Here is a 27,678-nt window from a genome sequence, read left to right as displayed (position 1 = left end):
CCTCATCCAGGTAGTAGGCAGGCTACACTCTACCTGCAACGATGTGCCAAACCGAGAAGCAGCTCATTGCCAGGGTAGCCCTTGTGCTCTTCACGAACCTGGAGACCGAAGCTGGTGCAGTAGCTGGGACGATGTGTGGTCTCACTCGCAACCAAATTATTGGGGCCCAAACAAGGTACGAAATCTGAGGGAGACTGCAGCGCTTTTCTCATTAAAGAGAGGCCGGGTTGGGACTGGGACCAGATCCAACCCCTTGTTATTTTGTTATTGACCATAAATGGTCTGAAACAAAATCCCTGGTCTATCGCATATTCAGGACGATGTTATGATCCGTCTGAAGATTTTACATGATTATCAGAGTAGACTAGGCAGGCACAGATAGCATGGGGATAATTAAGGTAGTTCTTCACTCTAAGGCTGAAACTGTCGGTGGGGGTTACATTCCAGTCAACGGCACTTCAGCACCACAAAGACCAAGGGGTGAATGTCACGGATTTGGCCTACAAGACCTCCAGAGACCCATTTGTGAGGTATGTAAACATATTCTCACCAGAGGGCATGATACAGGTAGAAACAGGGTACATAGATAAAAACACCTGGCTGGATTGGATAACACACACAGCCAGCACAAACAACATGATAGAGTGTGTGGCCTGCTCTACAGCGCACCCCACACTGTTCACTGTGACTGCCCCTTTATTGTTCAGGGAAGACAGGCAAGGATTTGACTGCATGTTACAGCTCCACATGAAGGAGGAGGTGGGTCATGACTACCAAATTTTAAGTGCACTTTTCCCAGTAGTCAGGAAGGGTGTCACTCCTCCTCTGTTTTCCCCAAGGGCTGGAAATTACACCTGTTTAACCAGGGTAAGTGTCACCCCTATAGGAAACTCAGACGCTGCATGGTGCAATGAGGTCATAGATGTCACTGAATGGGCAAATATGAGCAACATTAATGTTGCTCGTGCTGACCGCTCCTGGTGGTGTGGAGACAAGACCCTGAGAGACACTCTGCCCAGTGGTTAGTCAGGAACTTGTACTATTGTGAGATTAGCACTCCCTATAGTATTAATGGGATCTCATGCTACTGCAGAGACCATTGTGAGTAGAACTGGTAGAACCATGTCAGAAGATTCTGATTTGACTAAAAACTCTCCAACTTACATAGATGCTATAGGTGTCCCTAGAGGTGTCCCTGATGAATACAAATTAGTTATTTCTTAGAAGAAGGATGTGTGTGTGTCAATATGTCCTGCTGAAAAATGCTTAGCTATGCTTAATGATGTTTCAATATGTTATCTGCTAAATGTTAGGTCGTAGAGGGACAAATTCTAGGTGGTTCCTGAAGCAATGTTAGTGGAAAGTCTTCCCTGCCCAGCAATAACCCAGGTGGGACAAAGTAAGCCGTTGTAGCTAAAATATAGAGGCATAGCATTTTACATTATGTCAACATTTTACATTTCCAATAAGTAGGATTGTGGATTTAAAATTAGTTAGATATGACAGTGTGGTTGCACCTGATGCTTATTTTTGTCGTGTGTATGGCACGCAAACAGAGCTGACATTAACCACAATGTCATCAACCCTCCTACCCTAGTTCTCAGAAAAAACATGATCTCATGACCACAGTTCTCAGACCACTAAAATATCTCGTCCGTGTTATCCTCTATAAATCATTAATGTGTTACATCTAGGGCATCAGGAGTCAAATATGGTTTAGAAGTTAAACTCCGTCATGCCATGAATCCTGCTGTTTAAAAAGCACAAATGCAAATTTTCCCAAAGAAGCACACATACTGTATAGTGACACGCTTTTGTACAAGCTGGTTGAGTATATATGGTTAAAGGATAAAAATACCCTCATTATATTGCGTCGTAATGCTAATTTTGAAATATAAAAGTAATGCATGGTCGATTCATTAGAGACTAGTTCTGAAACAAAACCTTTATATTCTTAAAATTTATTCATTCATCAATATTATGCTAAAAAATACAGTGTGAATTTGATTTAAACAGGATATAAGTTTAAACTGAACAAAATGAAGACGTTAATGTGATCTGCCTATATTGAAAACCACCAGTCACAATGAGGCAGAGACAGGAAGTAGGCTGGATTCTACACTTGTCTTGAGACACAAGTACAGCAGCATTGAGACTTGAGGTTATAATAAAGAAGAAGACAAAGAAGCACAATGGTTGAATTTGCAATATTTAAAATTCTTCTTATTTTGATGCTTCTATTTACAGGTAAAGAAACATATTTGAAATATGTATTAAACCTATACTGACATTGCTAATGATGGTTCAGGACGTAATAGTCATGTAACAGAAACTGTTTACTATTTTTAGTTAACACAATGAGTTTAGGAAATTCTTGAACCATGTGCATTTTATATATATAAATATAAAATTATGCCCTACATACAATATAAAAGCTGTGTTTGAGTCTAACGTTATCATTTTCATTTCTCTACTTTTGTCACCAGCAGTTACTCAAATGACCAAATTAAGCTCTAAAGTTGGAGGTGAAGTCACGTTGCCTTGTGTAAATGGAAAAGATTTTCACAGTAGCTATAACAGTACTACTTGGCTCTTCAGTGGTTCAGGAAGCAATGAAACAGTGACACTGTTTGAACATGGGCAGTTTAACGGTGGTCTCAGAGCTAAATCACACAGGCTGAGTGTTACACTGGACTATTCTCTGATTATAAAGGAGGTCACATCAGAGGATGATGGTCATTACACCTGCAGACAGTTCAAATCAGGAGAGCCATTTACAGACTCTTTGGTTTACATGTCTGTTATTAACAGTGAGTATTGACATTACTGTTTTCACCTTTAACTGCTTTGTTACAGCGCACTCAAAGTACAGTAAATAAGTACATTATCTTGGCTATGCTGACACCTGTATATTTAATGAGAGCTTAAAAAAAATCAAGGAAAAATCTGAACATTTAACGCCTACAGTGAGTGGATCTAACAGCTCATTTTTTAATCATGGATAAGTTTTCTGATCTAATTAAGCTCAATATGTTCCCCCCCAAGATTCAGTATAAAGATAAAACATTAGTTTTTATTCTTTACAAATGATTTAAAATAAAAAAAAATGTGATGATTTCACCAGTCTGGTCTATTTGTTCTGTTTGAGTGATTTACAGTATATACAAAGTATTGCATATCTTATAGTATAGTAGTGCTGTTGCATACAAGTGAGAATATGATAAAAAGTTTGAAGAGATTTCATACTGAATTGCTTTGTTTTTATATTGATAGATTTGTAATTTTTAGACTCATTGTTTTTTGTTTAATGACTGTAGATAGTAAATGTGTATATTTTCTCACTGGATTTTTTAACATTTCAGAAGGGGACACAACAAAAGGAATAATTACATCAACAACAACCAAAACTGCAATATCAGCAAATGCCCCTAAATCTAAAAGCGCTACATCAACCACAGAACCAGAGAAACCCTCAAAAACAGGTACAGTGTGAGCATCTAAAAATTAAAATGTGTTTATTTAATAAAAAAGCTGTTTCTGAGTAAATAATACAGATCAAACCATCACCAAAAACAGGGTTAACCTTACTCTGGTAACACATTGTCTCAATCAGGCAAAATGTTTTTCAAAAAAACTAAAAACATATAAATTATTTCCACAATTTACATAGGCTGGAAGTAGCAGTCTTTTTTTCAGCTAGCCCTATCAAAACTTGTCAAATCTTATGAAATACTGACAGGCAGTGCCACCTGCTGCCATAATGCACAGGTGCAATTAGAGCAATAAGAAAGGGTATCTCTCTTGCTCTCCCATTTAGTGAAAATACACTGGATATAAATCATTTACCATGTCAATAACTGGTTCATTAAATACATAGTACAGTAATTAATAGCTATATTTTGTTAATTTTTGAATAAATTTTTTTTCCAGTTCAAACCAAACACATGCTGATCATTTTAGCGGGTGGTTTCCTAGTACTCTTCATAATCCTGGCACTCATTGGATGGAAGAGAAATAAAAGTGAGAACACCCCATTTATATTTGAGAAACAAAAAATATATTTTTAAATAAAGTTGTTGGACTTAAATTGTTGTTGTTGGAATTCCCTAATTTGTCTTTTTAGCGAACAAAACACAGAAGAGTGATGAAATTGTAAGTTTTAAACTGAATAGTCAAAGATGTTTATACGGCGATGACTTCTATAGTTAATTTCTCTGTGGCTATAACATCACTTTATTTTAAGTATCAGTGGTTTAAATGAAAAATATCTAACAACCTCTATTTGTTCAGGAACTGAGCATGAATTACTGCGGTATACCACAAACCAGTCAGAAGGGGGTGAGATCACACACCAGTGCAAATTACACCTGTTTCATATTTTACTTATGATATATTTATCCTCTAACACACACACACACATAGGGATGGGTATTGATAAGATTTTCACGATTCCGATTCCATTTTCGATTCTGTTTAACGATTCGATTCTTTATCGATTCTCTTATCGATTATTTTTTTTTTAAAAAGGAGAACACTAAGGTCAATTAGCTTAGATCTTTGTTTTATATCTTCTCTTTGAACAAGATAGAAATTTAGGAGTAACATGGCCTTACAAACCCAACAGTGAGATCTTAACAGATCCAACCTACGGCTCTTCAATGGGGTGTCACAGGGTCCCCAGGAAAAAAAATTGTGAATGTAAAATAATAAAATAAATATTCTTCTGTAGCAATTACACAAGAATATCCAATAATGTCCCTGCCTACAATTAAACACATTCACTTACCGAAAATCGGGGGCATCTGCTGTGGCAAATGGGTGCAAGCCTTTGACCACAAACTTAGTCACAGCTCGGTGACATTCGTCTATCCTGGCCTGAAAGGAGACGCTACCGGTAGACTGCAGCGAGAACTGCCAGCATCTGAGCCAGACTCTGTCTGTCTGTCTCATCATGGTCATCTAAATGCACAGTAATGGCAGGTTTTGTAATAAGGCAGATCGCGCTAACATAATATGCACTGTTAGTTGATTATTTACCTGCCGTATTAACGGGAGAGGACGTGCAAACGTTACCGCCGCTGCTGGGTTGAGATTCACGAGTCCGGAGCGGAATTAAAAACACGACATTCATTTAAGGTCATCACGTGTTTTGTGAGTAAATGCTTTTGCATATTCGTAGTGTTTCCTCCCTTAAATGAAATATCTACTTTGCAAGTATTGCAAGTTGCCCTGTTGTCATCCGTTCTCGTAAAGTATAACCAAACTTTTTAGCGTTTGAGCCGCCATGTTTCCTGCCAGGTAAGCGACGCTCCGCAACGTGGTGACGTCATTCGGGGCGACTGGAATCGATAAGGGAATCGTTTGCAAAAATGGCAAACGATTCCAAGGAATTGAAACAGTGGGAACCGGTTCTCAACAAGAACCGGTTTTCGATACCCATCCCTACACACACACATATACACTGATAGGTTTGTAGCTTAAACCTATTCGCTGGAACGTTGAAGACAATATAATTACACAGCAAAGCAAGACCCAAAGTAGGCAAAGTTCTTCATGTTACTCATGCATGAGGGAGACCTGCCTGGAGCCAAGTGTCGTTCCACCACTTGACCTCCATCAGACTCTCAGCCAGGTTCCCCATAGCACTCCTTTTATTGTGGTTACATGAATATGCATAGGGTCATTAACATATAACATCTTACATAGGTATACATGTGAACAAAGGATTGTGTGTGTGTGTGTGTGTGTGTGTGTGTGTGTGTGTGTGTGTGTGTGTGTGTGTGTGTGTGGTCAGAGCGTGACCCCATAAAGACTTCCCTAAACCTACTGGTCTGGAAAGTCCAGCAGTTCATGTAAACAAAAGGCACTTAGCCTAAAACAGATATAGCCACGTTTATCCTACCATAAAACAATAAAACAAGGTACGACCTCTTCCCATGCTCCCAGGATGTAGGTGTGGATTCCAGAACACTCTGAATGCACACCAAGCCTTTGCAGCCTGCTAAAGATCACACATCCTATCACTAAACAATTGATTATACACCTCTAAGCATATATGGTTAAATATTTCTAAGCATAAATGACAATCAACATTACAAAACCTAACATTCCCCCCTTTTTGACCTTTATGCTAGAAAAGTTCCCAGTTATGAATACCTCATGTCTGACAGTGTCAATGCAAACATTTTTATACACAGCATATGTCAATCACCCTAAATTACTGTAAAAGTACACAGTTTAACAAATGTATTAGCAGTTATCCCATTCCTCATTGATCTCATCCAATGGCAAACTGCATCCTACGAGCAAACAAATGAATTGTTAAGTTAATAGTCAAAATAAGAAAGTAACATTTTCAACAACATCTCATCTTGGTGGTGCTCCTCTGGGCGTGCAAATCACATGTCTCTCTGCAGAGTGGTTTAAGTTCTGCAGGGCGTCATGAATGTCTCTTCCAGTTGTTTCCATCACTGTCCATAGGACCAGAGTCCAAATGTATGTAGACTAGAAATTCAAACATACCAGTTGGCTTTGTTGTTTGTCAACATGGGTCTCAATTATCTTGAAAGCTGCAGGCCTTGTCAGCACTCTAGTTTTATGGCCTCTACCAACCCCCATCACCTCACTTCAGGCCTTCGTCCTGCGAGGGGGATACTTATGACTCCTCCATTGTCCATGCTCTGCAGAAAAACCCCTCTGTGGAAAGGGTGCTGGGTCCAGTTATCTTACTGCTGTTAAGATCCCAGCAGTCTTCAGAGTGTCATCGTATGCACAGTACAGTGGCACAGCATTAGGTGATGTTCATAGGAAACTGCTGCCATCACCACCATAGCTTCTGGTTCCTGTGCTTTTCACAGAATCATGATGCCATCCTTAGACTCCCTCTGCGTTGTCGATGGAGCTTGGCATGCTCCCCTCATCCTTCAGGTGCCCGTCTGTTGTCCACAATCTCCTCTGTTGGCCTCTGGAAATCCCCCTTGGCACAGTTCTCATTCCAACGCAGCTTCGTGGTCCTTGCTGTGGCTCTGATCTCATGATGGGCCCCAAACAGCTCGACCTTTGACCTCAACCACTGCCTGGACTGTCAGCTATGCCTGGAATGGTTCTCGCTTCTCACTGGACCTCTGAAGATTTCTCAAGAGATTCCTTCCAGCAATACTCTGACTGCTGCACCTGTATTTCCTTGCTAGGAGGAAAAACTTCTATTTGGAGAGCATGTCAACAATCATCAAACCACATTCTTTAGTTCAGTGAATTTCACTTATAGGCCATCAAAGCCTCATCTGAACATGGATGCACCACTTGCATAGGTTTAATACCCATAAATGAACTGTTAATCACACAAATCACTGCAACAATAATAGAAAACATTGTTTCATGTTAATCCTGGACCCCTCCTCTTGACGCATGGACACTCCCATGAGTCAACTCATCAAAACCAGATTCCTGTCTTAAAGAAAAAGGTTAACTAGATCATGTCCCAGGCAACATCAGGGTGTCTCCTCTGGAGTAGCTCCACCCTGGGCCTACAATCCTGCAATAAAAGATGTTAGTGTGTTTTGCATATTAAGTTTGCTTAACACCTGGCTCCGCCAGGAGCCTGCATACACACCATCATGGCCTGGAAAACAAGATCTGGAAGTGAAATCAAACTTCACACTTGTAAACAATTGTATCATAAGAGTAATAAAGCATTCAACATCAGCAAGACAAGTGTCATGTGCATGTTTTCTCAAATCAGTAAACTACAATTATTACCATAATTTGCCTCAGACATGGATCATCCCATGTGCTCAGTTAACATTAATGTAATTGGTGACTTCCCTTAAGCAAAGTCACTCCACTCATGTATCACTAGGAGCTCAAAAAACTTATTTGTTTTTCTTATGTCACTTGTCCGCTTCTGCCGAATCCTCTACATGTACTCTTAGAAAAACAAACATTAGCAATACACATTGACCATCCCGGTGGTCAGACGCAGGTCGACAGGTTCCAGAGGTGCTATAAAAGGACCATAAAGTTAACCATCCATAGCTGTGGAAAGAAGTGACACTAGTTTTCAACACAGGAAATTTCTCACATGTTATTCACATTGTCAAAGTAACCTTCACATTTTCCCAAAAACACAGTGTAACAGCATCACCACTCATAACCTATAAACACAGTTTTCTTCACACATAAACCCAGAAATCCTGTAGTAGGAAAAAACATCAACCAGCTGTCCTGGTATAAATCACATGATCAAGTCATGCTGTAGAAAATAAAATGCAAATGTTAGCGCTGCGCAGATGTATACACTCTTTCTCACAGTTTCCTCTGTGAGCAACACAAGGTAGTGAATAACACCCCTGGTAGATGCACAGACACAGAAAGTGGCATTTAAAAGGTTAAATCATCACGCAACCTCGAATGTTGCTGTAATCATTCTGCTCCTGTAAAAAGAAACACACATAGATTCATCCACCCCTTTGTCCTGTCTAGGTGGAGGTTAACCTTGAGTAGTGGTCAAGTCTTGTCAGCTTTTGTCAGCTTTTACCAGTCAGTCAGTTTTTTTTTTCTCTTTCACTCATTCATTCATACATTCATTCTTTCTTTGCTGATAGTGGAACCTATCGTCGCATTTAGTTTCCACTCTCAGCAAAATGACGTCATTCCAAAAAGAAAAAGAAGAACTTTAGATCGGATTACCTCGCTGAATCCTTTTTGGACAGGAACTTACTTTCTAATTGTCCCCAGATAAGTGACTTTCTCCTGAGCCCATTTTAATGTGGAGAAGCTCACTTGTAACAATTTTCTCGACGACATGTCGTACAGCGCTTTCTGTTCTAATCGTGCAGATCTGCTCAAACAGAGATTATCGAACAAAACTTTCAGTGCACAGTGAAAGTAACAAAATAAAAAGGCCTTGTTAAGTCATGACACAAACTCCTCATCTCAGGAGGGTAAATCATACCATCAGCATGGTTTATCATACCATCATACTAATTGGCAGGCTCAACTTCACAACAAAAGAAAAATCATCAACTAGATTCACTCCAAACCAACCATCAGCTGCACAACACACAACATAAGCCTAATGTCTTATTAGCTATGAGTTTAATCCACAGGTCTGTACTCTTCACTCATTTAGGCCACACACACCCATTTTATTCAGTTTTCCTTTTTCCGTTCATCATAAAACATGTGACATGTTGTCATGCACTTCACAAAAGACGTTTGTTCTGACGTATCCAGAGTTGTGTATCTAGGTACAGGATTCACTCGCACATCAAAACAGGAAACTCAGTGTTTTAGAGTCTCCACTCAACACACAACAAACTCCAACACATCCCATTCACTCGTGCTAGAATTCAGTCACCTTTCCTTAATCTAAGAACGATCAACTAATTTGCATATCAGCTATTAACCCACTAAGTTGACAGGACAACAGAAATGCATGTTCAAAATGTTATCACAAAAATAGAATTTCCCTCATACAGTAAATTATTTGTGCTGCATCAATCAAGCAGGAAGCACCTCCCAATTTACTATATTAACAACTAAATTTATTGTCTGATCTCTGGGTGGTCAAACCAGAATTTTTTTTCCCCACAAAAGTTATACTGTTGTCCTGCAACCTAGAGAGTTAGTTGTCAGCATTGGATAAATTCAGTATTTGATAACAAGTGTCTGTTAAATTAACACTATTTTAACACTGATGAAAGATAACAAGCTGACTTTCATTGCATGTGTGTTTGTGTTATTAGGCAGGTTTAATCAATGTCTGTGGAGCTGCATATCCAGCAGAACATGTTCTTAAAGCTGCCTTTCCTACACACTTCTCTGCTATTATTTGATCATTTCTTAACTAATGTGCTATGAGTCCACTGGTCTTTGCATCACACGAGGTGACTTGGACAAGATGATAAACAGACTCACATGCTTAAGATGTTGTCTAATCTTCATGAGCTCTCTTGTGTTTGGAAGTGTTAGTGGGGTTAATGCATGTTTTGCTTGTGTGTATGATTTTGTATGTTTCTTTTTGCAGTGTTTCAGACTCCTTCACAATTTTCCAACTTAAGCAGTCAGTTTTGTTTTTCCCAGGTTTGCTAACCCAAATTTTGATTTCCCATATTAAACAACAAAATTCCTATGTGTTCTCACCACTGCTCTCATTGTCCTCTCCCACTTCAACAGTCCAACAGCCGGCAGTTCTCCTTCAGCTTTGTCCTGTGTTCCACTGTCTCTTCTTGCCATTTTACTCCAAAGGTGGCAAATGTCGAACTCCAACAGTCTCCTCAGTTCTCCTCAAATGTTCTTGTCACATGCACAGTGAAGTTGCAGCTTGTTGGAAACACAGTGCCATTCATCCAATCAGGCAGGATGATGGGTTTGCTCTTCTTCTCTGATGCTGTTTGTCCACACTGCTGCTGCTTGCTGGGACTCTTTGCTCAGGACTTTGCTGCTGTCTCTTTATCTGCCATGTTATTGCTCTTTGGAGCTGCATTCCTTGTCTTCAGGGAGGAGTGAGAGCTCGCTTGTGAGTTTAAGAGACACATGGAGCTGTAAATAAGTTAGCCAGAAACTTGGCCTGAATGTTTCTAATGATGTTAAACTATAACTTTCTTCCGACCGCTGCATGTGGAAAATTGATTCAGGTCTGCTTTTCATGTGAAAGTGACAAACTAAGACATTTTCATTATTATTATCACTGCTTAATCAACACACACAACTCTCTCTCTCTCTGTTTTTGTGAACTCTCCTTTCTTAAAAGCAGAAAATGAGATTGTGGTTGTTCTTGGCTGATCAACACAAAACCTTTTTTCTATGATTATTTTTCATCTACAATGTAAATTTTGTCTCTTTTGTACTCTTTTTTTTCTCTTTACAATATTTCATCTGCGTAAATAAATCATTTGGCCAATGGCATGTGCCATGGTGATCCATAAATAAGATCACAAGTTTTTTTAAATTATTTTCAACCCAACAAAACAAATAAACAAAAACATGATGCTGATGCTATGAACACTCTACACACATGAGTCAAGATGCAGGAAAACTGCTCACGGAAACACTGCACACTCCAGTTATCACAGTTATCATAGTTCTGTTTTCCTCTCTTTGAAGAGTTCTCAGCCAGCTCCTGATCTGATAATGTGTAGCTTGATCATCAGCTCAGAAGAGACCACAACGCAACCTCACATAGTGGTTGTGTGCTTTGCCCCACAGTGGCAAAGACTTGCACTTTCATATTCAATTTAGCTTCTCCATCATGTACCTTTAGATGTTTCATACAGGGTTCAGCATATTAGTTGTTTTCATAGGTGTGCTCTATATCTCAACAATGGCTCATAATAAGACGACAGTCTTTCACACAGGTCAAGTGCCTCTATGCACGTAATTAGTTTAAATATTTGCCTATTTTACTTCATCAAATATATCATTGTACTGAATTTGAGCAACCCTAAACTTAATGCAGATTCTTTTAACACTTATCCACCTCAGTTAAATCTATGGTCTGGAGCACAGGCTGTTGTCGATCAGGGCAAGCTAAAGAATAAACATTTTGTGTCAGCAAGGGGTGGGGGAAAGCCATTCACCAGAGCATATCTTAAATGCTGCTGATGTGGGCTGGCCTTCTCCACATGCGCTTCAAGGCTGGTGTGTTTTCTGAAAACTTCTGAACATTTGAATCTCTTCCATTTATAAGCCTGCGATTAACCGCACGGCTCAGGTCCGCGTGAAACCCGCGCGACCGTGCTCGCGTGAACCCGCGCAGCTAAGGAGCCGTCGCTCTCTTTTATTTAAATACTTTGCGCTGCCAGGAGCAAAGTCCAGCATAAACATCTGTCACCCTCTGACGCACTCTTGGTTGCTTAGGAACCCATGATAACAACAACGGCCGGCGTCACAGACCACGTGTTCTACTTGTAAGGTTCTTTTTGATTTGGAAAGAAAAGTAAGTGCAGACAGAGTCCTAGGGGGTGTCCAAAAAGTGATTTATTAAACACACACGTATTATACAGTGTGGGAAGCCGGACTTCTTCTCTCTGTTCGCTACAACAAGCTTTATAGCCATTATGACGTCAGAACACCTCCTGGGAGTCACCTTCTTCAGAACAACAACTCTTTCCCAGACTTAAAACCAGATGTTTCCAATCATCAGTATTTGGGAACATAACAATTGTGTAAGACGAGTGTGCCGTTGTGTAAGATTGTAGGTCCAGGCCACCGAAAGTTCAGCGTCCTCATCTGACTTACTGTGGACCCACCACTATGCTGGTGCTATGCATGATAAAACATTGCATCTAGAATGTGAGAATGTGTTATTCTGCGTGCTCTGGCAAATATACTAAATGATAAATGATACATGATAATATGGGTGATAACCTGATGATAAGTGATGCAGACTAATGAAGTAATGTTGAAATAATAACCGTGCATGTGAATAATAACATAGTGACAGTAAAATAACATTCCTTTACGTGACAACTCCTCCTCTTGGGCTCGCTTGCGAGACCAACTTACACCAGGATTTGTCTCACTCCTCCGTCCAGCCTACAATCTCCTTCAAGGGCATCATCGATTCAGGCGCCGCTGAACCAGCTGAGCCCAAGCTCAGGGCCCTCTCCAGCATCTTTACTAAAACTCGCCGGGCCAGAGGGATGAGACAACATCCGATCATTAATATAGCAAGAAAAACAACAAAAGAAAACACGGCAGACATAACAACACTCTTCCATCGCCCAAAGACAGACGTGAACCAGTCTCCCAGTCCAGTGTTCACACCTGATTGCTCATGCATGGTTTTAGATAAGATTTTCAGACTCTCAAGCGCCCTAGTAACCGTACCGTCTGGGGCCGTATTGTTGGGTATAAAAGTACAGCACATGTCCCCAAACATGGCACACACCACCCTTCTCAGCCAACAACATGTCAAGGGCCATTCGATTTTGGATTCCCATTAACGACGTCGGTCCCAATTGCTCCGCAAGGCCCTCTACCGCGTCCCTAGTGAGATTAGAGAGTCTCAACACATTATAATGAACATAGTTAATGCGATCAACATTTTTATTTGGAGTTATCCATAGAAACACACTTTCAAAGCCGGCCGCTATCTGATTAACTAACTTATACTCATCTGGAACTCCCCTGGGAACTCCTATTGAGTCAATCCAGGTTGGCGAGTCCCATCTTGGGTCATATTTGTGCACACCCCTTACACTTCTCCTACGTCTAGCTGTCAACCCACCAGTGTCCTGCTGTGGAACTGTCTCTACTCTATTTCCTATCAGCATCAAAGGTGCTCCTAGGCGCACCAGAGCACATGTTCCCACACTCCCCATGGGAACCTGTACCAAAAGGGTGTACTGCCCACAATAATAATATAGCCCACCCCTTGCCCAGGTGCCTATAATAGTATTTGGGTCACTTACATTATTGGTAGTCCTGCCTGGGATTGTCCTCTGACACCAGCTTGGATCAATTCTTCCTAACGTATATCTCACGCTGTCTGTAGAGAACTCAAAACATGTATAATTATCCCTTCTAGGTGTAAATGAACCTGGTTGTGTACGTTTATCAATTGGCGGATATAAACCTGACAAAGTGGTGCAGTTACCTGTGTTCACCGCCTCTCTAGTTAATCTCAACATACAATCATAACCCCACTCATCCTCTGGATACAGAGGAGCGGGTTCAGTGAACAGACGAGGTCTAGCTGTAGCACAAGCAACACAATCAACCACTTCCTGCTCTTTAGCATTTTGAGCCACCCAATCTAACCCAAGATTCCTATCACCGACTTAGGGTAGCATACCATAGGGTGATAACAAATCCACACATCATATGTTCTCCAGCTGCTACCGTCTCCTGGGCATCTAATTACCTCACACAAATCGAATGTGAATGCCGTCGTGGATCCACTCACATACCCAAACTCGACTCCCCCACTGGCTTTGAGACACCCATCGTTCCCACCTGAGCCAACCTCGCGCTTGAATTTTCTCGACGACTCGATCGGTTTGGACTCTGGAGCGGATAGACCTCTGCGTCTGGGCAATTCACCTGTCTGCCAATGAACAAACAAACACGTTACAACACTTATCAACCCCAACATCCCCGTTATTTTCCAATTTTCCCACAGTTTCATGATCACTGTTCCCAGGCTCTCTTCCGCCGGGACTGTTGTCCAAGGACCTGGAAACTGTCGTCCTGTCAACAGCTCATATGGTGTGAAACCTGTGGATTGATTAACACAACATCTTATTATCCTCAATGCAATTGGCAGGGCTGCAACCCAATTTAGCCCCGTCTGAGCAGAAATTTTAGGTATTTTATTTTTCAGGTTTAGATTCATTCTTTCCACCTTCCCCTGGGACTGAGGATGATACACCGTCCCAAATCGGTGCTGCAACCCCAGCTTCTGTTCTACTTCTGCCAAATCTTTATTTTTAAAATGAGTTCCATTGCCTGACCTAATTATTTTGGGAAAACCATGCCGAGGGATGTAATGATTGATTAAACACTTAATCACACTTTTTGCATCCTCCCTCTTTGTTGGCCACGCTTCGGGCCACCCCGTCAGAGCATCCACACTTATCAGCAAATACCGGACTCCTCCCGGTCCCACGTCAATCATGTCAGTGAAATCCATGACAATCTCTTCCCCTGGTCTTTCTGGAATGGGGAACTTACCTGCCTCTGGTTTAATCACTGGCTTTGGATTGTGCCTCCCACAGATCAGGCACGTCCTAGCTTTTTCCTTAATCATATCCCTCAAAAAGGGATGCCACCAATGGCACAGATGTCTCTCCATCTGGGCCACACCCACATGGCCAAGCCCATGTGCTTCTGCAATCTTCTGTTCCGCTAGGTTGGCGGTCAACACCGGTCGTCCGTCAGGTCCTCGCCAGAGACCTCCTTCTTCCCATGCTCCTCGACTCTTCCAGACCCCCTTCTCTTCCGGGGCCGCCTCCTCTTGGGCCTTCCTGGCCTCCTCCAACATGTTGACTCCTACTTCTTCCTCCACACTTATTTGCACGATCTGCCGTAGTGCTTTATAGCCTGCTGCCTCTTTCGCAGCCCGATCGACTTCCTGATTTCCTCTGGCCACCATGCCAGTCCCCGAGGAGTGACCTTTACACTTTATGATACTCACCTCCTCTTGCACATGGCTTCCTCCATGTTTCAACTCCCCAATGAGACATGTACAAGAATGTTGCACCTTCTCTCTAAAACCATCTCCTGCCAACCTGTAACCTTGTGTAAAACCTTAGTCAGCAGTTACATGTTAAGCCTATTTAACTCCCCGCTCAACCTGGAGCCTGTATCCTGCAAAACAAATCTGTTAAATCAAACTTCTTATTTACAACGAACTATAGATCATGAGATCAATAAAGTATTCAGCACAACAGACAAGTATCATGTGCAGGTTTTCTCCAATCATTAACTCACTATTATTACCATAATTTGTCTCCAATCATGAATCATCCCAATTTATTCCACAATTTACTCAGTGACTTTCCTTAAGCGATGTCACTCCACCCATTTATCACTCGGAGCTCCAAAAGTGGCCAGCTAGTGAGCTCCATGTTGAACTATTCCATAAACACTGCATCTCTTATTTGTTTCCTCATGTCACTTGTCTGTTTTCTACGAATCCTCCACATGCACCTGCACTCTTAACAAAAGCAAAACAAACATTAGCAACACACATTGACCATCCCGGTGATCAGGCGTCATAACCTATAAACACAGTTTCTTCACACATAAGCCCAGAAATCCTGTAGTAGAAAACCAAACGTCAATCAATTGTCCAGTGGTAAATCACATGATCAAACCACATGAAGAACTGTAATGCTGTAGAGAAGAAAATGCAAATGTTAGCGCTGCACAGATGTATACACTTTCTCACAGTTACCTCTGTGAGCAACACACAACACAAACCCCATGAATAACACTCCCCTGGTAAATTTACAAACACAGAAAGTGGCATTTAAAAGTTAAATCGGTAGGCCACAGCTCACGCAACCTCGGATGTTGCTGTCATCTTTCTGCTCCTGTAAAAGAAACACACATAAATTCATCCACCCTTTCGTCCTGTCTAGGTGGAGGTTAACTTTGAGTCGTGGTCAAGTCTTATCAGCTTTTGTCAGCTTTTACCAGTCAGTCAGTTTGTTTTTATTTCCATTCATTCATCCATTCATTCTTTCTTTGCTGATAGTGGAAACCATCGTCGCATTTGATCTCCACCCTCAGCAAAATGACGTCATTTCAAAAAAGAACTTTAGATCGGATTACCTCGCTGAATCCTTCTTAGGCCGGGACTCTCATATTCTAATTGTCCCCAATAAGTGGCTTCCCCAGAGCCCATTTTAATGTGGAGAAACTCACTTGCAACAACCTTCTGGACGTGTAGCGCTTTTAATTCCCAACGTGCAGATCTGCTTAAAGAAAAGAAATTCACAAACAAAATCAGTGCACTGTTCAAACATAAAATAAAATAAAAATAAAATGAAAAAATAAAAGATAAAACTGAAAAACAAAAGTAAATAAAAATACAGAAGCCCGGTCTTAGGACTTGTCACTCTTATAAGTGAAAAAATACCAAATCTAAACTTGGTGCCATGGTAAAACTTCCCCCATACTTCAGAAACAAAAACAAAACAAAACAAAAAATCTGCTAGTTTCACTCATTTAAACTCTGGGTGCAGGATTCTGTTCACCCCTGCTATCATCTTCCCCAAAATAATACTAATTCAATCTATGTATCACTTCTCAACCCACTCAATAAACCAGACAGGATGCTGGTAACAGTATTACCTTCTTAAAATTGTGTTTGATCCTAGTGAGCTGATCGCGTGTGTGTGTTTATGTTAGTCGGGTTAATACATTTTCTATTTCTATGTATCCTTTTATGTACCTTCCCCCTTTTTTCTGAAACAAAAACACTCCGTTCACTCCTAAGTTTGTTTCAGAAACATCTTAAATGAAAAACTGTCATAATCAGGCACAGCTAAACCCCAATGTTTGCAGGTTACCATCGGCAACCACACTGTGTGTTGTTAACCCCCTCCTACAAATGCCCTCTTTTAATGTGTTACACTTTATGTATGATTTTGTGTTATCTCTAGTGCATATCATGTGAAGGTGTGGTGTTGTCTCTTCATTTTTCTACCAGTACTCTTGCATACCTCAGTGCTTGTCTTCCTCCCCCTTTTGTGGTGGTCTGGACACTGTGTCAACCCTCCACTTCCAGGCAGTCGTTTGTCTCCCCGGATTCCTTAACCCAATTTAATTCCCAAACTACAACAGCAGCCTCAGTCCTCTTCTGCTCCTTTCCTCTCCGTTCTTCTCTCCCACTTTTCTGTCCAATGGCAGTCAGTTCTCTTCAGCTTTGTCCCGTGTTTCTCTTTGTCCCACTGTCTCTCTTATTGCCATCTTGCTCCAAACATGGCAAATGTCAAACTCAGACAGTCTTCTCAAAGGTCCCTCACACACAGTGAGGTTGCAGCTTGCTGGAAACGCATCTCCATCCATCCAATCTAGATGGTGGGTCTTCTCTTTCTGATGCCGTTTGCCCACAGCGCTGCTGGACCTCTCTGCCCAGAACTCCGGTATTGTCTCTTGGACTTCTGTCCATTGTTGATGTTCATGCTCATGCTTCTGGAACTGCACTCTGTGTCTTCAGGGAGAGAGTAGCTTCCTTGGAGCTTGCTTGTTCAGGATGAGAACGGGAAACTGCAAAACAATTCAGCCAAAAATTCTGGCTGGGTGTTTCCATTTTATTTTATTTCTAATGATTTTAACCTATAATTTTCTTCCGACTGCTGCCCATGGAGAATTGATCCAGGTCCGTTCCCCACCTGTAAACGACAGACTGAGAGACTCTCATTATTCACTGTGACTGCAGATGTTTTCATCACTCCTAAAACAACACATCTCTACTTATTCTGTTTTGAACTCTACTGACTTCAAACCCCAAATGTGAATTTTTAGTTGTTCATAACCGCAAACACAAAAAATCTTCTTGATGTTTTTATTAATTATTTTCGTCCACAACACTCCAAATTATGTTTTCATTTTGTGTCCAGCAGGGGAATAAGGTGACCTCTAGCATCACTGCTTCCCCAGTTGGAGACAATTTCTCACTCACACCTCCACACTTTTATTTTCTTTCTTTATTTTAGTTCCTTTTCTTTCTCTTTTCCTTTCCTTTTTTCACACGCACACATTAACCTGTTTACTCACTCATACAGTCAGCCATCAAATTCTCCATTCATCCTTGAGTACTTGATCACCTTTAAAGTCACTGTTAATTTTGTCAATTTATTTATCTTTACCTTAACACTAATTCACTATTTTAGTTTCCTTTATTTATTTTCAGTTCACTTTCTCCTATTTGATCACTAGGATTTCTTCTCTTATTATTTCACAGAAAATCAACTGAACTACTTCTCCTTTTTTGTCATCCAGGAATTCACACACACATGCACAGGCTTGTCACTCGGCCCCCACCTTTTTCTCTCTCACAGACACACACTCATTTTACTCCTCGTTCGGTCCGCCTGTGAACCCGCCCCTCGAGGCTGGCTCACACTCACTTCATGCTTGTCGCATACCACTCTCTGTGAGACACTTCTTTCTCTGCTTATTCTGGACAACGCCCTAGACGGCACACAGAGCGGGTGCCATCCATTCTTGTGCACCTCGCAAACTTTCAAACTGCGACACAGACTCGATACCGCAGTTTCTCTTCCTCTAAAAAATATAAAACCAAACTCAACCCCCCAATTGACTTCACAGTTTGATTTCTACACACCACAAACATACACTATTTTGTTTAATCCTCATACACTCAGCTTCTGTATTAAATCACTTTCACAGCACACGCAGTTATAATCAATATAAGCAATTTACACCGCCACTTTACACTTTATTTTATATACACAGGCCTGTATCAACATGAGAAACGACGCCAGATGCCAAGACAAATTATTCACCAGTTCCTTATCACTTCTTATCACTTCTGTACCGGTACACCTAACTGAGTTGAACAATTAAACAAATAGAGGAAAACAGTTTATCCCCCATTTTCCTTTAATACTCGATGGGCACATGCGCTGCCCCCCCCTTTGTCTCTTTCTCCTCACACACACACTGCGGGGTTAACCAAGCCCCCCTCTTTGCAGCTGCTTGAGACAGAGAGAGAGAGACACTTTTCTTTTTTCTCCACCACACACGAAAGCAAGCCTATACATGCAAGCTTTTAAACAATATAAGCGCTTCTACACCGGTATTTACACACTATTTACATACACGGGCCCGTATAGACATAAACACGCTGCCTGCCAGAACAGCTTATCGTGTTTTATTTCTCTTTTTATTTCTATACCACTTTTCCTGAATTTTTGACTAATTTAAAAGCCCTAAGCCCAGGCTTCACCTTGGTCCACAGAACCAGCCTTGATGATCAATAACCCCGCGTCGGGAACGCCCTCACCGGCCGCGGTCAGATTTCTAAGCCCTAATTAATTTAAAACCGCTTCCCGCAGGTTGGCAGGTCTCTCCACCTCTCGCGTCAAGGTCTCAACCTCACGCGTTCAGCTTTACTTAAAGCTCACTGTCACCCACGTTAATAGTCACGGCCGGGTCTCACCCTTCAGCCAAACAGCACAGTAAAAGGTAATCCTTGATTACCTGGCCTTTAACGGGTGTCCGAAGTCCCGTGGGAGGCCACCCAAGCTAACTGGTCACCTGCCAGAGATAACTGTGGGTCCACAAATTACCTGTCGCTGCCACACGCTGAACAACTGTGCTCTACGGGGTCTCACCCCGGTCTAGGTTAATTTATACACTGTTTAAAAGCGTCCCTGGGGACTCTCAGCCCCTCCGTATTTAAATACCTGACGCCCGAAACCGCGTTTCTACCACCCAATGAGTCCGAATTCCCCTAACCTTAAAGAGTGCCTGGCATCTAACTCCACACTCTCACTTAAGGCACATAAACCAAGCCTCTTAGCTTTAACACCACAAAAAACACCACACCAAAAAACACAGGAAAACCCTCTAAAATAAACCGCAATAACTTTTGGGAGAATTTTATCAAACTTTTACCGCTAATTATCCTAATTAAATAAAATCACTACGGACAGAACCCAGCAGAAGGCCCCCCTGAGTGAACATTCAATTTAGTTTTAACCTCCCATTTAGTACCTTTGGATAAAAATTATTCAACAGGTGGTACTGACCTTTTATGTCCCGGGTTTTTGTCACTCAGTGGGTCCCCTCCTGGATTCCCCCGTCTTTTGGCACCCCCGAGGAGCTCCGCTCCCTCGCAGCGCGTCTTCTTTCCCCCCAAACCGGGTTTCGGCACCAAAATGTAAGGTTCTTTTTGATTTGGAAAGAAAAGTAAGCGCAGACAGAGTCCTAGGGGGTGTCCAAAAAGTGATTTATTAAACACACACGTATTATACAGTGTGGGAAGCCGGACTTCTTCTCTCTGTTCGCTACAACAAGCTTTATAGCCATTATGACGTCAGAACACCTCCTGGGAGTCACCTTCTTCAGAACAACAACTCTTTCCCAGACTTAAAACCAGATGTTTCCAATCATCAGTATTTGGGAACATAACAATTGTGTAAGACGAGTGTGCCGTTGTGTAAGATTGTAGGTCCAGGCCACCGAAAGTTCAGCGTCCTCATCTGACTTACTGTGGACCCACCACTATGCTGGTGCTATGCATGATAAAACATTGCATCTAGAATGTGTTATTCTGCGTGCTCTGGCAAATATACTAAATGATAAATGATACATGATAATATGGGTGATAACCTGATGATAAGTGATGCAGACTAATGAAGTAATGTTGAAATAATAACCGTGCATGTGAATAATAACATAGTGACAGTAAAATAACATTCCTTTACGTGACATACTCCACACTCACTCACACAAACACCACGAACACAACAAAGAATATCCTCACTCACAACCAACAAAAATTAGGCCTATTGTCTCAACGCAGTCTCACACAGTGGCTGCGTGCTTTGCCGCACACAGTGGCAAAGACTTACATAGCAGTGATCACGCGCTTTATCGCACACAGTGATAAAGACTTCCAACGCAACCTCACACAGTGGATGCGTGCTTTGCCGCACACAGTGGCAAAGACCTCCAACGCAACCTCACACAGTGGATGCGTGCTTTGCCGCACACAGTGGCAAAGACCTCCAACGCAACCTCACACAGTGGATGCGCGCTTTGCCTCACACAGTGGCAAAGAATAGTCGCACACAGTGACTACACACTTTATCGCACACAGTGATAAAGACTTACAACGCAACCGCACACAGTGGTTGCGTGCTTTGCCGCACACAGTGGCAAAGACTTACAACGCAACCGCACACAGTGGTTGCGTGCTTTGCCGCACACAGTGGCAAAGACTTACACTTACTTGGTGTTGCTTAGCGTGTAATATCAGCCTCGAATCCCGCCGATCGTCATTCATCAAGGAGAGAAAACAGACAGCTAATCCACCGGCCCGACGACGAATTCTCACGTCTCGGGACTTTACTACAGGAACTTCCTGGCTGACGTCAGTCTTTCAGCGTGTCTCTTCTCCCCTCGGTGAATGTCGACTCCAGGGCTCCGGCTCTCGAAGGACCAATTAATGATAGGTTTGTAGCTTAAACCTATTCGCTGGAACGTTGAAGACAATATAATTACACAGCAAAGCAAGACCCAAAGTAGGCAAAGTTCTTCATGTTACTCATGCATGAGGGAGACCTGCCTGGAGCCAAGTGTCGTTCCACCACTTGACCTCCATCAGACTCTCAGCCAGGTTCCCCATAGCACTCCTTTTATTGTGGTTACATGAATATGCATAGGGTCATTAACATATAACATCTTACATAGGTATACATGTGAACAAAGGATTGTGTGTGTGTGTGTGTGTGTGTGTGTGTGTGTGTGGGGTCAGAGCGTGACCCCATAAAGACTTAACCTACTGGTCTGGAAAGTCCAGCAGTTCATGTAAACAAAAGGCACTTAGCCTAAAACAGATATAGCCACGTTTATCCTACCATAAAACAATAAAACAAGGTACGACCTCTTCCCATGCTCCCAGGATGTAGGTGTGGATTCCAGAACACTCTGAATGCACACCAAGCCTTTGCAGCCTGCTAAAGATCACACATCCTATCACTAAACAATTGATTATACACCTCTAAGCATATATGGTTAAATATTTCTAAGCATAAATGACAATCAACATTACAAAACCTAACATACACACTATACACTGAACCAAATTTCTTGCTTTTTTTTGTAGTAGCAGATTATTAAAAGTAATGGTACTCAGGAAAACATTTGCATTTTTCTTAGTGTCAGGGGTAGATGGTTGGGTGTCCAGATACAAAGTATAATAATAATAATGGATTGGATTTATATAGCGCTTTTCAAGGCACCCAAAGCGCTTTACAATGCCACTATTCATTCACACACTGGTGGAGGCAAGCTACAGTTGTAGCCACAGCTGCCCTGGGGCAGATTGACAGAAGCAAGGCTGCCATATCGCGCCATCGGCCCCTCTGGCCAACACCAGTAGAGTAAAGTGTCTTGCCCAAGGACACAACGACCAGGACAGAGAGCCCGGGGATTGAACCAGCGACCTTCCGGTTACAGATGCGCTTCCCAACCGCCTGAGCCATGGTCGCCCCCTTACAAAAAAAGACATTTTTTTCTCAGATTATATTTGACCAGTGTTGGTCAAGTTACTTGAAAAAAGTAATCAGTAACTAATTACTGATTACTTCCCCAAAAAGTAATCCCCTTACTTTACTGATTACTTATTTTCAAAAGTAATTAATTACTTAGTTACTTTTTAAAAACATGATTTACAACCTAAATAGGTGATCGTAACGGTCTAATTAGTAATCTAATTACCGTTTTTGCAATAGTAATCCCTTACTTTACTCGTTACTTGAAAAAAGTAATCGGATTACAGTAACGCGTTACCCATCTCTGTATTTGACTGAACTATACTCTTTAGGAACAAATATATTTTTTTAAAAAAAGGTTCCTGTTGCCTAAATGCAACTTCACAAAAAATGCAAATGATTAAAAAAATGTGTCACCTTTTTTGAATGGTGTTGGAGTAAAAATACAAAATAGTTTGAAAATGGTAAAAAAATATATACTATAAATGTACCTCTAGTAATTGAGTAATGAGGTGTATTTGAGTATTTATGTTCATTTTCTATATCTTTCTGTCTTTTTTGCATAGGCTGATCCTGATTACTATCATACCATTGGTAACAGAAGCAAGACCGACAAAGCCCCAGTAAGCTGTCTCATTGGTTATACTTAATGTTAGTTTTGTTGCATGAAGACAAATTTCAACAATTAGAATTTGCTGTGTATAATTGTGTTGAATGAAAAAAAACTTGAATACATTATGCGTTAGGATTTGTGTGTGTGTGTGTGTGTGTGTGTAAAACCCCTACAGCAGATTAAATCAAAGCAACGAGGGTGCAATGAACAAAAATAACACATCTCACACATGTTTCAAATTCATGAAGAACAAAATAAGTATAAAAAGTAATGACTTCGCCAGTCTGGTCTATTCAACTATTAAATTGTCTCAGAAAAATCAATTTTTTTAAGTATGTCCTTCTAAAATAAATAAATATGTATATATATATATATATATATATATATATATATATATATATATATATATATATATATTTCTATTTAGGTTGTATCTGCAATCATTTTGAGATTTAAATGTCTGTAAAATCAATCTAGAAATCTTTCTGAATCGGCACACTAGGAAATACTAAAAGAAGGCACAGGTTAATCACAAGAATTTTGATATCAAAAATATTAACATATCACCTCTGTTTATTTTTAATGTCTAGGCTAATCCTGCAGCTGATGTTTCCTATTCCTCCATCAAAAAGACCAGGAAAAAAACCCGGGTAAGTACCAGTATTGGTCAAGAACAAATCACAGCAGCAAAAATTTTGTGTAGATATTTTTTGATTTCCGATGACTGAAGAATTATGCAATTTTTTTTATGTGTGTATTTATTATGTGTGTGTGCGTGTCTGTGTGTGTGTGTGTGTGTGTGTGTGTGTGATGCTTTCCTATATTTTAAAGGTTCAGAGTAATGACCATAAAGATGATGCACTGACTTTCTCCACCTTTGGCAAAGCCTCCAATAATAATAACAGGATCTACATGAACATGAAAAGCATACAAAAAGCCAGGGGCAGTTATTTTTAATGATCAGAATATGCTTTATATTATTTGATATTACTGTGATGATCATTTAGGAACCTACATAAATCCTTTTTTTTTCTAAATGATTCATAAAGACAAATTAAAAAAAACAAAACAAAAAACAACAACTTATAATTGTAACATTTTTCGGACATCTTATGTTTAATAAAAAAATTTAGATATTATCTGTCAATTTACTTTGCGTGATCTGAATTCCAAACTTTGCTAACAGCCAAAACATTTTACACTTTTAATTTTTTTGCTATATTTTGAATAAATATTTATATTAATCAGTGGCGGGGCGTGGCCTGCAGTGCCGCTGCAAGAGAGGTGGTCCCACCTGAGCGACATCCGCAATCACGCCTCGCTGCCTTAAAGTCTGTGCTGTCTCTGCTGGGCTGTGTGCTGGAAAGCTAAACCCAGCTGCATGTGTACAGCAACGTGTGTGAAATTGATCAACAAAGAGAAGCTGTAAAACATGTTCATGCAAACATCGTCGGGTCTGCCGCGATATCTTTACAATAGGACTTCTGCTCCTGAACCTCTGCTCACAGCTTCTGCAGACTGGGGCTGTACAATGTCACTTTCATCTTTACGCAGGACTGTAAGTATGGGCTCAAAATGTGGTCATAAATATTTTGTACTTGTGAATCAGTTTTGTATGTGTAAAAAGAATTTGTGTGCATGTAAAAAAGATTTGTATGTGTAAAAAGAATTTGTGTGTGCGTAAAAAAGATTTGTATGTGTAAAAGGAATTTTTGTGTGCGTAAAAAAGATTTGTATGTGTAAAAAAGATTTGTGTGTGGACTTAGCCAACAAAAACCCCTGCAAGTTACAAGTACAAATTTTGACCCTATTTTTCTTCCTTTCATCTGATTGGTCAATGTCATGCCAATCACAAATGTAACAATCCAATCAGAGAACAGATGGGTTTGGCTGTGTAAACACACACACACACACACACACACACGGCTTACATCCCATGAGTCAAACTACAGCTTGTGCTGGTGGTAGTTGTCCAGGCCTCAATCACAGGCCGGTCTGACTCCCCAAAGACTGGAACCAGCAATGTGTGTGTGTGTGCTAGTTTAAGCATCTTTGTGGGGACCAAAAATTGGCATTCCACTATACTTGCAGGGACCAAATGCTGGTTCTCACAAATTTGAAGGCATTCAAAATCTGGTTTTATGTTTACAATTAGGTTATGTTTAGGTTTAGGCGTTAGGCATTTATGTCTGATGGTTAGGGTTAGGGTAACGGGCAAGGGAATGCATTATGTCAAGTCAGTGTACTCACTAAGATGTGAGAACAAGTGTGTGTGTTTTGAGTTTGCATTGGAATTGGAATGTTAATTGATCATGGTCTACATTTAAACATGAACAGTGTTGTCAAAATGTAATTTGTATTTGTTTTGTTTTGTCATTTTGTAGTGAGAAACATTACAACAACAAGAATTACATCTACAATAATAACACAATTAGCACCAGCAAGGACAACTAAATCCCCAACCCCTACATCAAACACAGCTGTAACCACTCAAAACAAAGAAACAGAAGAAACTACCGGTACTGTATCAATAGCCCTTTACTTAACAAGGCATTTAAAAAAAGAAAGGGAAAAAAACAAGTTAAAACTTCTCAACCATGTCAAATAATTATTATTTTTTTTTTTTTTAGTTTTGTACATCTCACTGTTACACTTAGGGATGAATAAAGTAATCTGATACACACAAGTTGTCTTTTACAGGAAGTCCATGCAGCATAAAGCCAGTACCACATGGTCTTGTTTTAAACATTGTGGAAAATACATTATTAGACATTAGGGTTTTTATTGGTAGGTTATAAATTAATACTTTTACTCACAGATGAGGTTTAGGGGTTCAATTACTCCCTTTCACAAAAAATTCTGCTTCCCATTTTGTTTAAATGTCATATCAAGCATTCCTTTGCAAGTGTCTATGTGGAGTAACAGACAACTATTGCCATGCCCAAGGCTTTGACTAAATGACAAGATATGAAAGTAAGAAAGTACTGCAATTTCCACAGTACCTGAAAATAAATACACTAAGCATCATCTGTGAAAAGACAGTGTTTAAAAAACAAAACAAAACAGCATAACACAATATAGTCAACATTGTTTAACTACATAATTATTTAATTACATGATATAATATTTTATTAAGGAGAATGACATACGAAGATTGAGACCTTCATCAGATTTCACTAGCTTGCAATGCTGTCTCTATATATCTGTGAAGGTTCTCAGTCATCCAGGTCATCGTAGTCTAAGGAGATTGGAAAGAAAAGTGTCTGGATTGGTGTCGTAAGCCACCGTCTCTGTTCAAAGATGGTCGTTCACAGTGGACATAGATGGCTTCTTTTACTCCTCCTTCAAATCATCTGTCTTCTCTGTCCAAAATCTGAACATTTGCATCATTGAAACAGTGACCTCTGCCCTTTAGAGGCACATGTAGATCCTCCGTAGTTGGTGTCTGATCTTCTTTTCTGTGCATCTTTGCTGACTTAATGAAGCCCAATTAGGATAACCACGTGTTTTAAGAGCCTTCTTTACATGTGTGTGTTCCCTCTTTATCCCCTCAGGCTTAGAGGGAATCTTTTCTGCATGGTATTATAGGGTCCTGATTACTCGAAGAAGGTAGAGGATCAATAGGGGTCCATTGTCCCTCTCGGGTGGACACTCCCATAGAGCTTAAAATCTGGGACATCTTCAAGAAAACTTAAAGATATCGAGACGCTTTTCTGTCTAAGCTCCTTAGAAGTTATAAGTTATACACATTGATCAGGCATAACGTCTTGATGCATGCTCAATCATCCAGGTCAGTAAATCTCCAAAAGTTGATTCTGTTCATCTGAACGTACTGTTTCCAGTGGGAGAAACGTTTCGTCACTCATCCAAGTCATAAATGATGAAACATTTCTCCCACTGGAAACGGTACTTCCAAATGAACAGAATCAACCTTTGGAGATCAGGCATAACATTATGACTACTGCAAAGTGTGAATAACACTCATTATCTTTTCATCATGGCACATGTTACTGTGCATTGATGCAAAGTAACAGACTGTGTGCGTGGACGACAGGGTCAGAACATCTCCAAAACGATCTGTCTATGAAAAGTGATCCAAGCACCGGTGGGTACCGGTACCCGGTGCCATGATGGCACCGGTTCTGACATAAACGGTAGTAACCAGACCGAAAAGCAGCGCACATTTCGGTGCTTTATTTCGGTGCTTTTTTTTCCTGAGCTGTGACACACTTTAGATTCTAGCCAATCATTTTACGTTTCAGAGGATAGTAGGTGGGCCCAGGTACGTACGTTCTTTTAGAGCAGAGCTACAGATTAAAAATGCCCAAGGCGAAGCGGTCAAAGTCTGGCTGTACTTCATAGCAA

The 27,678-nt window shown here is 40.7% G+C and overlaps 1 protein-coding gene and 1 long non-coding RNA gene across 2 annotated transcripts in view; both read left to right on the top strand.

The window, feature by feature from the left end:
* Window positions 1-25,089, top strand: part of LOC146502084 (uncharacterized) — a 44,626-nt gene extending 19,537 nt beyond the window's left edge. The window contains exon 2 of the long non-coding RNA XR_014869280.1: window positions 25,020-25,089. This is a non-coding gene — a long non-coding RNA (uncharacterized LOC146502084). The remainder of the gene's footprint in view (window positions 1-25,019) is intronic.
* LOC146502083 (uncharacterized) lies at window positions 81-25,089 on the top strand. The gene is made up of 8 exons (XM_085132373.1): window positions 81-2,810; window positions 3,363-3,482; window positions 3,931-4,020; window positions 4,124-4,152; window positions 4,291-4,338; window positions 23,267-23,323; window positions 23,904-23,963; window positions 24,145-25,089. Exons 1-8 carry the CDS (start codon window positions 2,498-2,500, stop codon window positions 24,268-24,270), a joined length of 843 nt encoding a protein of 280 aa, XP_084988499.1. The 5' UTR covers window positions 81-2,497; the 3' UTR covers window positions 24,271-25,089.
* Window positions 25,090-27,678: the final 2,589 nt, after the last annotated feature.

This window comes from Neolamprologus multifasciatus, chromosome 15 (assembly GCF_963576455.1).
Source record: "Neolamprologus multifasciatus chromosome 15, fNeoMul1.2, whole genome shotgun sequence".
NCBI classification, from domain to species: domain Eukaryota; kingdom Metazoa; phylum Chordata; class Actinopteri; order Cichliformes; family Cichlidae; genus Neolamprologus; species Neolamprologus multifasciatus.
Note: the sequence above shows the minus strand (reverse complement) of the source record. Positions and strands in the feature narration are given on the sequence as shown.

What these genes read in the sequence shown, in the direction of transcription:
- LOC146502083 (XM_085132373.1), top strand. Translation starts at nt 2,498, where the DNA reads ATGACCAAATTAAGCTCTAAAGTTGGAGGTGAAGTCACGTTGCCTTGT. An exon ending in CACAAACCAGTCAGAAGGGG is followed by an intron (nt 4,339 to 23,266) that starts GTGAGATCACAC and finishes TTTTTTGCATAG; the next exon opens with GCTGATCCTGATTACTATCA. An exon ending in AGACCAGGAAAAAAACCCGG is followed by an intron (nt 23,964 to 24,144) that starts GTAAGTACCAGT and finishes TATATTTTAAAG; the next exon opens with GTTCAGAGTAATGACCATAA.